The sequence below is a fragment of the Mauremys mutica genome, chromosome 5 (assembly GCF_020497125.1).
Source record: "Mauremys mutica isolate MM-2020 ecotype Southern chromosome 5, ASM2049712v1, whole genome shotgun sequence".
NCBI classification, from domain to species: Eukaryota; Metazoa; Chordata; order Testudines; family Geoemydidae; genus Mauremys; species Mauremys mutica.
In genome coordinates this window covers 119583233-119599303 of record NC_059076.1, presented here as the reverse complement: position 1 = coordinate 119599303, position 16071 = coordinate 119583233, and the positions used below count along the sequence as shown (strand labels likewise).

General features: G+C 40.3%; 1 protein-coding gene across 7 annotated transcripts in view; it reads right to left on the bottom strand.

Annotated features, from left to right (window-relative positions):
* TBC1D14 (TBC1 domain family member 14) overlaps positions 1 to 16071 on the bottom strand; it is a 98756-nt gene that overhangs the window by 13167 nt on the left and 69518 nt on the right. For all 7 annotated transcript variants that reach the window (XM_045018565.1, XM_045018564.1, XM_045018563.1 and 4 more), the window contains 6 exons: positions 13645 to 13751; positions 12565 to 12645; positions 10928 to 11022; positions 9573 to 9644; positions 6731 to 6859; positions 3148 to 3257 (listed from right to left, as the gene is read on the bottom strand). In XM_045018565.1, coding sequence (XP_044874500.1) covers positions 3148 to 3257; positions 6731 to 6859; positions 9573 to 9644; positions 10928 to 11022; positions 12565 to 12645; positions 13645 to 13751 — 594 coding nt within the window. The remainder of the gene's footprint in view (positions 1 to 3147; positions 3258 to 6730; positions 6860 to 9572; positions 9645 to 10927; positions 11023 to 12564; positions 12646 to 13644; positions 13752 to 16071) is intronic.

The window sequence follows — 16071 nt, the reverse complement described above, 5'->3', positions numbered from 1 at the left end:
GGATTCAAAGAGGGGTTTGGGGTGGAGGCTGACAGCTCATAACCCCCCCCCCCCCATGTAATAATCTCATGACCCCTTGAAGGGTCCCAACCCCCCATTTGAGAACCCCTGCTTTATAGTGTGGATCCTGGATATTTTAAAGTCCACTTCCCTCCACATACTTAACCCAGCAGTTGAGATCCACTAAGATACTTACTCCAGGAGTCCCTAAAGATCAATTCTGAAACTTACTGGAAGAAACTCTTGTGCCTTGAATACTGTAACTTCTTCCCCTCTAGCTGCCCTGACACCCAAATAATAACCTTGTGTGTCCAAAATGGATTTGCTAAAAGAATGTCCTTGCTCTAACCCAGGGATTCTCAACCTTTTTCTTTCTGAGCTGCTCTCCCCCCCCCCCCCCCGCTATAAAAAAAAACAAACTCTATGGCCCACCTGTGCCACAATAAAAGCCAGGACCAGCATCAGGGGGTAGCAAGCAGGGCAACTGCCAGGGGCCCCATGCCACAGGACCCCCCCACGAAGCTACATTGTTCAGGCTTTAGCTTCAGCCCTGGGTAGCTGGACTCAGGGCCTTGGGCTTCAGCCCCATGCAGTGGGGCTTCAACTTTCTACTCTGGGTCCCTGCTTAGCAGCCCCCCTGAAACCTGCTGCTCATGGCCCCCAGAGGGGGCCCTGGACCCCTGGTTGAGAACCAGTGCTCTATACATCTTTGACTCCTCTCCACTGGCTTCCCCACTTGCCCCTTGCCTAAGCTTTTCAAGGTTGCTTCCAAGGCTTTGTGCACCTCCAGTTGTCTCCCCCTTCTCATCCTAGTTATGCCAGCTTCACTGTCCCCTTTGTCCCCTCCTACTTCCACTTTCATACTATCCCTGTACATGAAACAGCATCCCAGCCCCAACTCAACATATCCTCATCCTTCCATTACGGCAATCCCTCTCCAAAGTTCGTCCCCCCGCCCCCCCAAACTACACCACAGCTTTTCCATTCCAATTTTACATTCAAGTGGGCAAAATCAGAATACCCTAAATTTGCACTCTCCTTTGGATCTCCTGGTATGTCTTGTGCTATGTATCAGTCTCAAACTGCAAGCACCTTGGGACAGGGATTGACTTTAAGATTTGTTCCATGAATACTGTATAAGCACAATGTTGGTGCATTAACAGATAAATAGCTCTTGAAGATCATTAAGATATCCAACCTAGATTTCAACACAAACTCTATATTATATTCATGCTATTTGTGCAGTTTTGTGTTCAAGGTTTTCAAAAGTGATTGATGATCTGTAAAATGAGAATAATACTTCCCTACCACACAGGGATGTGGTGAGAATAAATACATATAAGCCTGAAGTGTTATGAGATCTACTGATCAAAAACGCTATATAAGAGGTATTATTTTTATTTTAGGTGCTTCAGTTTTGGGGTATTTAAAATTAAATACCTCAAAGTGTCTGATTTTCAGAGGACAGGAACTCAACACTTTCTGAAAATCAGATCCCTTCTAGGGGTCTCCAGTTGACCACACCAAAATGGAGGCACCCAAATTCATTTCCCATTTTAGACAGTCTGAACCACTAAACGCCAAGGCATTTTCCAACTGAAGTATAATATTAAAATAAAACATTAACTATGCACAACAAGCCAACTGAAAGGAATGTATGGTTAAGGCCGAAATGTAAAACAGGTTTAACCATTGGCAGAGATTTCTGGATGTAATCTGACCACATTCGAATGCTAATGTGGTTTTCCAGTCTCAAACAGTGAGTTTATCCAACCTAGTCACAGCACAAAAAATGGACAATACAAACCTATCTAGGTTACTTAGCAGTACTTATAATCTGAGGAAGTCTCTTGCATTGATGCATGTATGGATTTGCTGTGGCTGGTGTGCCAAACCCCAAAACTCTGGGGCTGCACAGGTAGTTTAAGAAGGAGAAACCCCTTTACAATAAGGTGCCTTCCCTTATATTAAAGGAGCTTATGTAGAGGATACATTAAATGTGAGAAGTTGTGATAGCCCACACTGATTAACCACTTCTAACCTGAGCCAATTTAACATTAAAATATTGTATTCTGATTCTGAGATTGCTATCAGGACGAATGGTTGAAATCTTGCTTGATCAGCCGTTAATGAAATTTCAGCTGTATCCAAACCTAAACTTGCAAACAGTCCCCTTGGAGTTCTGAAGCCAACATACTATCAAAACACCAGTAGCAGCCTCATATCCAACTACTCTCTTCACCCTGAAATTTGAAGGGGTTCCGATTTGTGGTTCCATTTCTAGCCAAAAGGCACTAAATCAGATTAAGGACTAACTTAAGGCAAATTTCATATTTCAAAACACTTCCAATTGCCAGAAACTAACAGATACTCTTTTGTTCTCTCCAAACCAAAACATTATGTTCCTGTCTACACTTCAACTTTTAACTGGTCTGTACCAACCAGTGGCACAGTTGGCTATAAACATGATTTGTGTCAACACACACCACAGTTAATACTGTGTTAATAACTCTGAAAACTAACCATAATTCATCCAACTAGATAGAGGCCTAAGACAACACATTTGTCTTCCCATAATCACTGATATATTGTTGTGTGGCCAAAAACTGTATAGCCATGCCTGTGCAACCTGTTTTTCTGGTTCTCCTTCCTTCCAGCTCCGTGCAGAAAATCCCATGCTGCGGCTCCCCATGTGCTGTTCTATATGTATGCCTCCTAGGCACTTTATCACCTACTCATGCAGTATGGGATAGCTACCAGTTTTTCCCCAGAATGCAGATTCAAATGTGTGGTAGATAGGGAGGTGCAAACTCTGTTGACACACAGCTGATTTGTGAAATAAGCTGATGCATGGACACAACTCAGCCATGAATATGATAAAAAGGTTAGATGAATATCAAAGTGCTTATAGAAATACGTTTCTACTTATAGCATGGATAGGAGTTTGTTTCAATTTTAACATGAAAACTACATTTTAACAGTAGACAGTTTTGAAACAAAGTTCTTTGCTGAAAGAAAGTACTTAAACAGAAATGCTGACTGAACCCCTACAAATTTTGTAAACTTTATCTATTATATAAACGTGTATATGACGCTAAAAACTAATATGTACACATTTATAATTATACAGTACTCTGACCGTCTTACCAATCAATAAGATAGATGTCAGGAGTCAAGTTATTTTTTTTGAAGTGAGCAAATAACTTTGGCAGATTTTCCTCAAAGAAGACCTCAAATGCTGCAAAATAGGTCAACATCTGGGAAAAACAAAAGAAAAATCATTAGATATGTTAACTTTTTTTTTCTTTTGAAGTTTTAAGGATTTTAATTTCAGGATCGTTTCTTGAAACAGGCACAAAACCCCAATAATATGAATTATACACTGTAAAGTATGTAGACAAACGTTTACACAAAGGACTTAAGTGCTGGCATGTGCATATATGTTTGAGTTCCATTCTGTATAGCCTCCTAAAGCTGTTCCAAAACAATCATTTCTTCTTTTGATCTAGGCCAGTTTCCTTTTGGAAAGAAAAACACCAGCAGGTGAAATAAGCAATTTATTGGCTATTGCACTTAAATGTAATGGAAAATTATGATGATGATGATGATAACTTAAGGGTGCTTTCTGTTTATGCAGTAATCATCTTAGACTGAATGAATTCCAATCCGAAGAGTTTACAGACAATAAAGTGAGGTTGGAAGCTAAGAAGTTTATTAACCATTATTAGAGAGTTAATGACAGGTTATACTCTTACACACAATTTTCACTCATAGTATTCCAAGTGATTTACAAAGGAGGGTAAGCATCACATGCATTTTACAGGAGGGGAAACAGAAGGCTGAAGGTCACTCTGCTCAGTAACAAAGATGGAAACAGAACCCAGGTTTGACTTCCAGTCCAATGCCCTACTAGACCTTTAACAGGACAGAAATTGATTGTGAAATTTATGATTAAACAGCCAAATAAAATACAAAACACAGTATGATTTGTCACACAGGTGGAGAGGCAAACTGTTAATGAGTTAAACACAAAAGATTTGCTCTTTTCTTGCTCCTCCCCCATCATGCCTTCTCTCAATCCCACTGGCTCAGCAAGGTTCTTCCCCTCTCCTCCCCTCTTCCCCCATTAATACATTTTTGGTTACAATATGTATTTATAATATTTCCTCCCTACAATGGGAGGAACAGACAGATTCTCCCAACACAAATACAACCGTTGTGGTGGGAACAACAGTCCTGCTTGTATGACACAAAGGAAAGTGAAGTGGATGGAAGGAAGAATGGAAGCGAGTGCTTTTTTTTTTTTAATAAAGTCCCCTTTAACCATTTGACAGACCCATTTTCTTTGCTTTTTAATATTTTTCTTCTTTTCCATGTACATTCTGGAGCTTTTCTGTTTCAGCTGACTTGTGTTAAGCAAGCAGCTGGAAAACTGAGCCAAGGAGCACAAGAAGAACTTAGAGCAACCAATCAAAGAGCAATTACATGGCACAGAAATAATTATACAATAATTCTGCAAAATCCCTGCATTCAATATGTCATTGAGAAAAAGCTGTACAGTGAACATGAAAATCAGAACTAGAGTGCAGGGAATTGTGTAACTGGAGGAAAAAACGTCCAGTTATGCATTAGTAACAGTACAGAGTTCCTGCAGCTGGCTGTCAACTCTATTTCTCTACAGTGTAATTTAAAAAAAAAAATAATCTAAATGTAGGTAGATAATGCAACGTCCAGTCCTAGCTTCTAAACGATCTTAATATTTAGATGTTAATGCCAGTGCATACTAAAGCCTTTCAATTGCACAGCATTCCAGACACTGTATTTTATGTAACACTCTTACAATGGTCTGAAAAATGTGTTGCTGTATTGCTTTCATTAGACAGACAGCCTTACTAGAACTGAAATAATAGCTGAAGGGTATTTTATCTTGATCCTGACAGATTAATTGGTAGGTATTTTTACTCAAGATTGTATGTAACAGTGTATTCTACCATTTTCTTAAATATATCTCATGCTTCAAATATTGTGACCACCACAAGAGCATGGATGTATAATTTTTATTTATAAGTGGAATAAAGTGAAGCCCTGAAATGAATATGTAATTATAGACTCATGAAATAACATGAATTCAATAAAGCAATTACTCAACAAGCTACAAAAAAAAATCATTAAATTACTAGAACTACTAGTAGTACTAATAGTTCTATGGCCATAAATGGAACATTTCCAGATAGCTTCGAAAATGTGAAGAATGCACAAATAGTACATATGTCGATTTCTCATTTTGGCAATCAAGATGTATTGAATTTACCTCTTGGATCAATAAATCTCGTTTACCTTAGAGAAGCAGAGTGTCAGATTATCATATCTGTTCCACAGATGGTTGAACAGGCACATCGGATCAGTACTGGATCTGGAAAGACGTCCCATCTCAAGCTCCCCTTACTAACCATCAGAAAACTCATCCTCAATCATCCTATCAAGTCGGTTACTTTTTCCTTACTACATCTCACTACATAGGGTGGCAAGATTTTCCCTAGGATTTTAATCTAGGACAAGCAATTGGGGAATACTGTAGTGTTATTTCCACAAGCTCTCACCACCACCACTTTCCTAAAAGTATTTGTTTACTACACTTCCCATTTAGTTAATAGGGGCTAAAATTGATTTGTAAGGCAACAGTCCAGTGGGCTACCAAGGCACTAACTTTCCACTGGAAAAAAAAAAAGTTGTTTTAACAAGTATCACTCTGCTGCCAGCCTCATGGGTAATGTGTTTGTCTACATGAGCAACAGCAGTGCTCCCTCCCTATTGCTGGGTGCAGCCAGCTGGAGTCAGAACAAGATTGATCTTGCTGCTGCCAATGTGAATTGAGTTGCAACATGCCTCATTAAAGGCTTCTACTGCCTATGAGTTTCAGGAATTGCAACAGAGCAGTCACATGTATCAGTCTCCTACTATACAAGGGCTAGGGAGGAAATGCTGACAGTCACTCCCACAGTGATCACTCTGTTCCCACTCCTTTTTTTCCCCGCACTTGAACTTTTAAGAAACTATCATCGTATTTTTATGCATATACTTCTAGTTTAAAAAGAAAAAACAGGGAAGACGTACAGAACGTCACATTTCTTTGTCAAAGCGATTTTCAAAAAACTCATGAGGGACCTACAGCAGATTTGTAACAGCTACTACAACTGGAATGAATTTTGGAAATTGTGGTATTTTCCTCATGTAGTACATTATACATGCCAGCTGGGAATTTCAAAGGAGCCTAAGGAAGTAAGGATTTGGTTGTCTAATCCCCTTAGCTACCTTTCAAATCCGAGCTGACACAGCAAAACTATGAGAGAGAGAAATGGGGAACCTGATTCAAATTGTAAATCATTAACAGTTTGTTTTTAGCAACCTATTAGTTTGGGATAAAAAGTGCCTTCCAATCCATTTTTGTATGGCTGTTAAGCTGATTTGGGCTCCCATTTACAATACATGCATTAAATTGGTGCACTTAGAATAATCATGCTCATAATAATCTCTGAGCATCACACAGTACTGGGCAGCTGTTTCATTCAGTTTTCCCCTTTCAGTAAGTTTTATTTTGTAATTGTTGCTTTAAAAATAGGTTTGTTAGAACTTTGAAAAACAGATTATGAACCCTTGCTGAAGTTCTGTCTTGTACCTGAACAGATTTTCAATATAAGCATAAAGGGATTAGCGTTTCCTGTGTACTTACAAGGCCATGGTCCACTCGAAAAAATGCCATCTGACAGGGTTTATTCAGAAGGTTAGAAAAAGCAATGAAGGCATCTGCAGTATCCAAATTCAAGATCAACACTGCAGCTATGAATGACATGCCCTGAACCTAAAGAAAGAAGATACAGTCACTGGTGAGTAACCTCTCTCTACAAGAATGTTGCCTCTTCACAATCATACTTGTGTGATGCACCACTGAGTTTTGTAAACCTTCCGGAAGGATGTGCTTATTGGGGGGACACAAGCATCCTCTCTCAGAGCATCACATTTTCACAGCAGAGGTTCTAACAATGCCACAACCATCTCAGGTTTCAGAGTAGCAGTACCAACTCTAAGAGGCAACTGTCTGAAATGGGCCATCTTGATTATCACTATAAAATTTTTTTTTTCCTCCTGCTGATAATAGCTCATCTTAATTAGCCTCTTAGAGTTGGTATGGCAACTTCCAACTTTTCTTGTTCTCTGTATGTGTGTGTATATATCTTCTTACTATATGTTCCATTCTATATGTTCCATCTGATGAAGTGGGCTCTAGCTTATGCTCAAATAAATGTTAGTCTCTAAGGTGCCACAAGTACTCCTGTTCTTTTTACAACCATCTCAGTTTTTTTCAGTAAACCAAAGAGCCCTCAGGAAAAGGAAAGGATGACAGAAGTGTGACTATACAGAAGCAAGGCTCTCAAAGAACCAGTTACTTCTTCTCAGGTGGCCTGTGCATGGTCCCACTTGCAGGAAGCTGGGTTGTGGCGTTCACATTGAACAAGGACTGGCTCTCCTGAAATATCAGAGCTCAACACTATGTTGAGAGACAGAAGTACTGAATAAAGGCATACATAGAACTACAAATAGCAGCCCTATAGATCTCTGATGGAAACAGTAGAGGCATACCATCAATACTACTGTAGATCTGGGAGATTGCGCCTTAAGTGAGCCCTCAGTAAGACCTTCAGGTACTAAGGCTCACCCCAGCTAATGTGCCTCAGCACTCTGCCACAACCACTTAGCTGACTACTGCTACTGCATGGACATTTGCTGCAGTTCTGATCGCAGCACCAGATATTTCTGAAACTATAAACTTTGGCTCCAATTGTCTGGCCTTTTATCAGAGACACACACCTCTGTAGAAGACCTCTCATTTATAGGGAAGAATCTCTTCTGCCTGAAGATGGATGAAACACTGGTGAAAGAGAAGAACACCAAGACCACCGCCAGCATTTGGGGTTCCTAAAACCTGACCGGAGGACGAGGACCAACACATCAGCCTCCTACCAGTGCCACAGTCATCATCTTAAGTCCACTGGTTTTCACCACCTTTAGTACCAGAAAGGCAGCCTCTTCAACAAATGGAGTAGGGCAACGGGAAGCACTTCATATATCTGCTTTACCACTATCTGTATGTCTTCCCTGTCTGCAAGACCTCAAACGTGGCATGTTACCTGAGAGTCAGAGCCAGTTTAACATCTGTTTCCCTCCCTTCCTCTCTTCCCTTTGTGGATTCTTTCATTCTTTTCTTTGAAGCATGGAGTGTAATTTCTATTCACGGCTAGTTGCTTGAAGTGATATGGCTAACATAAATAAAACCAATCCACTCTATGAGCTTGTCTACACACTGACTTTGTCCACACCAGCTGGGCTGTAAATTTTAATGCATACCAGCATGTTGTGCACTAACTAGCCTAAGTGGATCCTGCTGGCACATGCTAAAAGTTTCCAAATGTGCATTCATGCAGTCCAGTTTCTGACAGTACTATGTTAATGTGCACTAGGGAACTTTTAGCGTGCCATCCAGGGTCCACTGCCTTTAGAATTTACACTCCAGCTGGCATGGACTAAGGCACCATGTATTTGAGCGTTACGCTGCCTACCAACCGCCCATTTCCATCCCTTTTAGGGACCTCAGGTTTCTGATCTAACAGATTTCTTATCCTGATTTGCCTGACAATGAAGCCAAAAATGATCTGATGCTGGATCCAGGGACCGGGCCTCCTCCATGAGGAAATCTTGGACCCTCTGCTGCCAATCTAAGTAGGCCTGAGTTGAGAAGATGCAGATGTTTAGAACAGAGGGTGTACATACTGGCCTCAAGAAACAGAGGACCATGAACTATACCCTTCTCCAGTTCCTCAGGAACCAGATCAGCCAAAAGTCACAGAAAAAATTATTGAAACATGGAAAAAGAGGAAAAGGAAATTCTGGTTTGGGGTATTACCACCTCCTCCACTCACACCCTCCCCAAAAATAACTGAGCCAGAGCCAGACTGAATGCCCTTATGTCCACACCTGGCCATGGAAAAAGAACTGAATGAAGCAGTTGGAGCCATATAGTCCTTTTATAACCTGCACTCTGACTGTTCAGTGGTGTGAGGGAGCTTACGCAGCCCCAATGGGCGCTGCTTTACAGAATGTTCCAGAAGCTTTTCAGTGCCAGGGCACACATCCCAGAAGTGTGAACACAGAGGCCATCTTGAAGAAGAGATAAAATTTTAACAAGCTGTCACCTCAATAAGAGTGCAGTGAAACACAGTATGTGGTTCAGAGGAGTGAGTTAACCAGATGGCTTATATTTCAATTTTCATTCAGCACATATGTGCGCCCTAGATTTTGTTGAAGTCTTATCTCTACTTCATTAAAACATTCAAATCTAGCAGTGTAACAGCAAAACATAACAGTGCACCTATCCCTTGATACAACATTTTGTATAAAATATACCACAAAATAACCAAGATGTACAGGAAAACAAAAAATACTTTCAATCATTTTAGAACAGTCTTGCAAGTGAACAGAAACACTCCCACATAATTGCAACATATAACTTCACTTACATAGCCAACATCAGGTCTGTAACAGGTATAGGCGCCTAAAATACTGTGCAACGTGTCATGGTAAGGACCACCCTATAATAAAAAATAAAAAAACAATCATACCACTTCTGTAAATATCCACAATGTGTGAGAAACTCCTGGGCTGTGTAGAGGATTTAGGGAATGTCTACACAGCAAAGAAAAACCCACAGCTGGCTTGTGCCAGCTGACTTGGGCTCAGGCTGTGGGGCTGCTTCATTCCTGTGTAGATCCTGGAGCCCAGAAGTCTACACAACAATGAAACAGCCCCACAGCCCAAGCCCCGTGAGCGTGAGTTGGCTGGCAGGGGCCAGCCTTAGGTTTTTCTTTGCTGTGTAGACACACCCTTAGACACATATTCCATTAATTTTAATAAAAGAGGTTTCCAAATCACCAGCGGTTCTCAAACTGTGGGTCGGGACCCTACTGTGGGTCAGGACCCTATTTTAATGGGGTCACCAGGGCTGGCCTTAGACTGGCTGGGACCCAGGGCCAAAGCTGAAGTCTAAGCCCGATCGCCAGGGGCAGAAGCCTGAGCTCCACCATCCTGGGCTCAGGCTTCGGCTTCAGCCCTGGGTGGTGGGGCTCAGATTTTGTCCCCCCAGCCAGAGGAGTGGGCTCAGACAGGCTCAGGCTTTGGGTCCCCCATCTTGGGGTCATGTAGCAATTTGTGTTGTCAGAAGGGGGTCACGGTGCAATGAAGTTTTAGAACCCCCTGCCCAAGACTGCTTTGAAAAAAAATCTTAAACTCTTTCAACTTTTATATGGAATGCATCACTGTAATGTCACTAAGGAACATCTTCCCACACCTATTTATTCCAAATACACACAGTTAATCCAACAGGTTAACGACCAAAGTGCAAAAGGACACAAGCATTAGAAAGTCACTACAGCTTTATGAATTGTTACATATTAGTACCAAGGAAGCTGAACACTAATCAAGTTGGTTTAGCTCTATTAGACTAGCAGTAGGGTTGAGTCATAAAGAAAGGGATAGCAAGAACAGTTGCAATATATTAAGGAGGATTCCCATAAAAACTACGTTAATTTCAAGTCCTGAGAAGTCTTACAAGTTGCCAGACATTACACTGAGCAGTCTTAGGCTCTGCTAAAATCCTTTATACTTGTCATTCAGGAATATCAGACATGAATTTTACCACAAACTACTGTATTCATAAATTTAAATACCAACATTCAAGTTTGCACTAAAGACGACTTCTTCTACAAACATTTAAACACAAAATAAACCTATTTCAGTACAGACTTTTCAAAAATTTGTTTTTACTACTTAAGTGTACACTGAAAAATATTGTGTTATTAAAAATTAAATCGCTTACTTGCTGGAAAATACAGAGATTGGGAAATGTTCTAGAAATATCCAGTTTTATTAATTCCAGACTTGCTTCCCTGTCTGCTGCAGAAAATCCAGCATCTGCAGAAATCAAAATAAAATTACAGTGTTTAACACCTTTTAATACACACACACACACACACACACACACTGGCTTGAAGCAGTCCCACAGTGCAGGTTATTCCTGAATAAGTCTGAATGCAGTGATATCAGAGAAGAAGAAGGAAGGCTGTGTAACGGTACTACTGCCAAGTCAGGGGGCATACACAAACCCGTGTACCGTACCCTAGGATGCCGAGGGCCTGCAGTGTTCCTCCTTTTGCAAGGCCTGCAGAGCAAGTAACCTCTCTGAAAAAGATTGTTTTTGAATAAGGGTAACTGAAATATAGGAGCTGACAACTTCTGCCCCACACCTCTAACTTCTTGCTAAAGGTTTTTTGGAAGGCCCCTAAGTAAATTTTCTGCAAAAAACATGCGAAAAAAGTGACATGTCACACACACCAAGTAAATTTGGTATTTTGTACATTTAATTTGCCATTGTATTTACATATGATGCAGAATTGTAATATTCCCCCAGCAACTTTCTAAATGAATTTTAAGCAGAGAAAACATGCACCTACAACATGAACTCTTCCCGCCCCCCAACCCCCAGTGTCCAAACATTCCTTTCTATTCATGTTTTGTCTGTCCTGCTGAGTATCGTCATCAACTCTACCTGCTTGGGTTTTTGCAGTGAACGCAAGATACAAGTTGCTGCTACCTAGCACTTACACTAACCACATGTTGATATAAACTCTGGACAATGAATAGTGAAAGAAGCTAAAAAACTATATTAGATACCATCCCTGTATCCTACACAAGATGTTTTAGCAGAACAGACCATGGAGACTCCCATAAGAAAACATTTTCACTTCATTGGGAAATGCCCTTGATTAATGCACTCATGGTTCTGCTCAACATGTCTCCTTAAAGAGGTGGTCATCCTAGCACACTGAAGTATTTTATTTCAAGCACCCATATCTTTTTTCTCATCTCTTCTCTCCATACCCAGCCAACTGGAAAAATCTCAACATGCTGAGTCTGTGACAACAGGCTTGAAGCTCTCTTGTGGGAACTCAATGTTACACTGAGCTATTTAGAAAGCAATTTGCTATTACTAAAGTTTCAAATAATTTAGATCCCCTGAACTAGAAAAAGAGAAAGCAACACATTTTAAGGTATTACAACACAAACAGCAAACCTAAAACATTTATATAAATCACTCATCCAAAAATCTTTAAGCTATTGGTAAAGGAAGGTTTTGCAAAACAATTTTTTTTTAATTATAGACAACTGCATTTGAAGATACTTTAAAGAGGAAAATAATGAAGTCAGCTACAGCATGCAAGAGATTAACATTTCATTTAAAAACATTTTTACCCTCCTGCAGAAGTGTTTTTAATACCCCTTTACCAACCACATATCCCACACCTACTATGCTGATATTTCTCCCAGCTTTTTAAACTGTATTATTTCAGTTTAACATTTAGGAATGATTTTAAAACCACCACCTCTTCATTTTGTAATGAAGAGAAAAAGTTATCACACAATACGGAACAATATTTTGCCAAATAAAACGTATACCTTCACATTCTCCTTCAGAGCCTCCTGTGCTGAATGATCGCCACCTCTCTTTGGCACGAGCCAAGCAAATATCATAGAGTTCTGAAAAACAAGTACTTTTTAAAATCTATCTTCAATTACTGATTACATGTCAGCATGCTAACAATCCCTGCCCTCCATAATAAGAAACAACAAAGTAAGTATCTGTTAAATAAAAACGAATTGAATTTTAGGTAAGTTAGAGTGCTGGAAGCTGTGTTTCATCGGGGTATAATTTTGATGCAGAGAGCAGACGTAATCCTCTGGGAGGAACTGATTACATAAATATTTCTTTGCATTTGTTTGGGTAACATACTTCTGCCACTCAAAAATTCCACCCAGAACTGTGACAATTAGCTCACAAACTCTTCCAATTCTATCCTATAGCAATTTCTGAGGTATACTAAACAGCCACAGAAAAGGCATATGCAGTAGAAGGAAACCACAAGAGTATAGGCAATCCACAACATTTCCCCTGTGTCATCATTTTGGAATTGTTTAAAAAAGAAAAAAGACTGAAAAAATAACATAGTACAAAATCAAGGAAACAGACTAATGAATTACTGATATCATCACTAATGAACATGCAGGAAAGAGGACTAATTCCACACCAGTTTTGTTTCCAAGTTAGTCTCTCCTTCACTCACAAACCAAGTGTCTCACTTCAGAATAAAACCAGTATGTGCACACCCACAGGTACTACATAATTAACAGTAATTATATGAAATATCTTATTTTCTGTTGACTCTGAAATGGGGTCGTTAACGCTGAACATCGTTACTGATCAAAGCAATGCGCAGCAATATTATTCCAGGACTATGACTCAGACTGAGCAGTGGAATAAAAAATCCCAAGAACAACCCTGAAATTAAACACCCCATGCGGAATAAGAAAGACTCTATGCACTGTGGAGCAAAACACATGGTATCCTTAAATGAAAGCAAAGTACAACTGACCATGACTTCATCGTTCCAACACATTCTAACTAAATGGAAGTCTCTCTGCTAAAGCTTGATTTATTTGAGTGTCTCAAAATGCAGACAGAATACATGTCAGTCTCACCATGGGTGATATTTAACTCATTGCCGATTGCCAAGCTCCAGACTTTGCCTCTCACGCTTGGAGGAATACCTTGCCACCACAATTCTCGAACTTTACGGGAGCAGCACCTGTTTAAAATAAAATGTGTTCTACTGAACTATAGGTAGGACAAGGCGTTGTAACTACATTGGAGAATTCAGGCCCAGGTGTATGTTGGCCTGCCATGAGCCCCTGGAGAAATCAAACAGGGATTGTGCAGCATTCATTCACGCTTTTGTACTATCTAAACTTTGAACTTTGTTTTAACATTACCCTCTTCCCCAAACTGAAGGCTTTTGACTGGAACCCTGCAACCAAGACTGCTAGAAATCTGTCACTCTGTATGGGCCAATGTGAGAGAGACAGAGACAGAAAGTCCGCAAGCAGGGAGGGAGGATTAGTAGAAGTAGTCCCTGATTTTCCATTGCATGAACTAGAGACTGGACAAACCCAGGTCTGCAGTATAAAATATTTTTTCCATTCCAGTGATAAAAGATCTTCTCCTCCATTCAAAACCCTGCCCATGAGATGGAAATTTTCCAACTGTTAAGCTGCTTGGACTCTCCAGGGGCAAAAAGCACTGTACATGGCTGCAACACGCAAAGTAGCAAATTTGGAGATGGAGACAGCAAGAGTCAAAAACATTTAAATGAAATAGTTCTAAACCATATTAAATTGATGGCCAATAATCCTAAGGCTGCTGTAAGGAAGACTGGGGAAGCATTCGACCACCAGTGGCAAGTGTGTTTAAAGAGGGGGCGGGGGGGCAAACCCATGGAAACATATCCACCTAAAAGCGGACTGCTGTATTAACCACTGAACCAAGTGCATTTATTTTGATCACAATATTCCATTTTTCACATTTCTAAGGATCAGTAAATTGACAAGAAAGGCAGTAATCAAAAGTCTATGTTACGCTTTGGTATAAACTGGTAAGCTTTTAAAGCCCGTGTTTGTGGGACTGACTGCTTTTTTTTTTTTTTTTTTTTTAAACACAAATGTCAGTCGAAAACAAGAGTTTTAGAGACAAGTAATAAAAAAGTAAAATTAGGACTCTTTAAACTATTAAAACAGATTTAATTTAACTGGTTTTTAATTTCTTCTTTCAGTTCTCCAGAAATTCCTTCATCAAGTACCTGACACATTTCAATACACAGCTGCCCAGGATGTTTTTAATCTTTTATTTGCTAACTTACGGTATGATCATGCAAAGTTTACTTGTGGGGGAATTCTGCATCATTGTGCACATTCAGAATTCATGTCCCCCGCAGATTTTTTTTCCTCTGCAGAAAATACGTTCTGCTGGAGAGGTACTGCAGTAGCGCCTTTCGCCCACCAAGGGCTACTGTGACTCCAGAACAGAGAGCAGCTGGCTCATTGGCAGTAGCAGCCAGCAGCGTTTCTCAAAGCACCCTGCCCACTGGTCCAGGTTAGGAGGCATGGAATGCATGGGGGGAAGTGAGAAAGAAAGAATGGGACACATGAGCTTGCTGGGGGTGGTCACAGGCGGCGATTCAGAAAGACTAATGGAGGGGACAGACTGGGCAGGGGATGAACGGGCATGGGGTGCAGGGACACAAGAGACAGAGAAAGATGTTCCTGACTGATTGGGAGAGGCTAGGGGTCAGCCAGGGTCTGCATAGGGAAGGCTCCCCAACAATCCCTCCCTTCCCCTTTCCCTCTGCCCTGTTCCATACTTCTCCCACCCAAACCCAGCAAGCCTCCAGATTCAATCCCAGGCTCCTTCACAGCAACTACTTCCCTCTCCCTCAGCTCCTCCATTACCCTGGAATCCCCCAAGCCTTTGCACTGCTTCTGAGGGATGCAGGCAATAGGTTTCTGCATTGTAGTTTAAATGAATTATTATTCAAAATTCTGCATTCATATGCCTAATAAGGAATCTATTTGTCAAAAAACATGTCCTGAATCTTTTTTGTCCTCTGTATTGTTACAGATATACTTGCTGACAGGTACTTTGAAATAAATTACCAAAATAATTGAAACTGTCAAAATAACACAGAATAATCATGCCAAATAAAATATGCAGAATTTTGTAGAATTTTAAAACATTGTGTACAGAATTTTTAATTTTTTTGCCACACAATTCCCCCAGGAGTAAAAGTTCCATTCAGTCAAAGTAAAATAAGTTGAAATGAAACAAACAAAACCCTTAAAAAACGTGAACAGCTGAATGTAGCTGTTATGGTAGGCAAGACATTGATGTTTTTAGGCATGTTAACTGCCTGCACTGTATCTTTTTAAAAGTGTTAGTTGTGAAAAGAGGGGTTTGGGGTTTTTTTGTTTGTTTTTTTACTATTGTTTTCCCTATTTCCCCACCACCACCACTTGGTTTGGCACACATGGTGTATCCCACTGTAAATTAAGAGGCTTAGTCAAACCTGCGCTTAA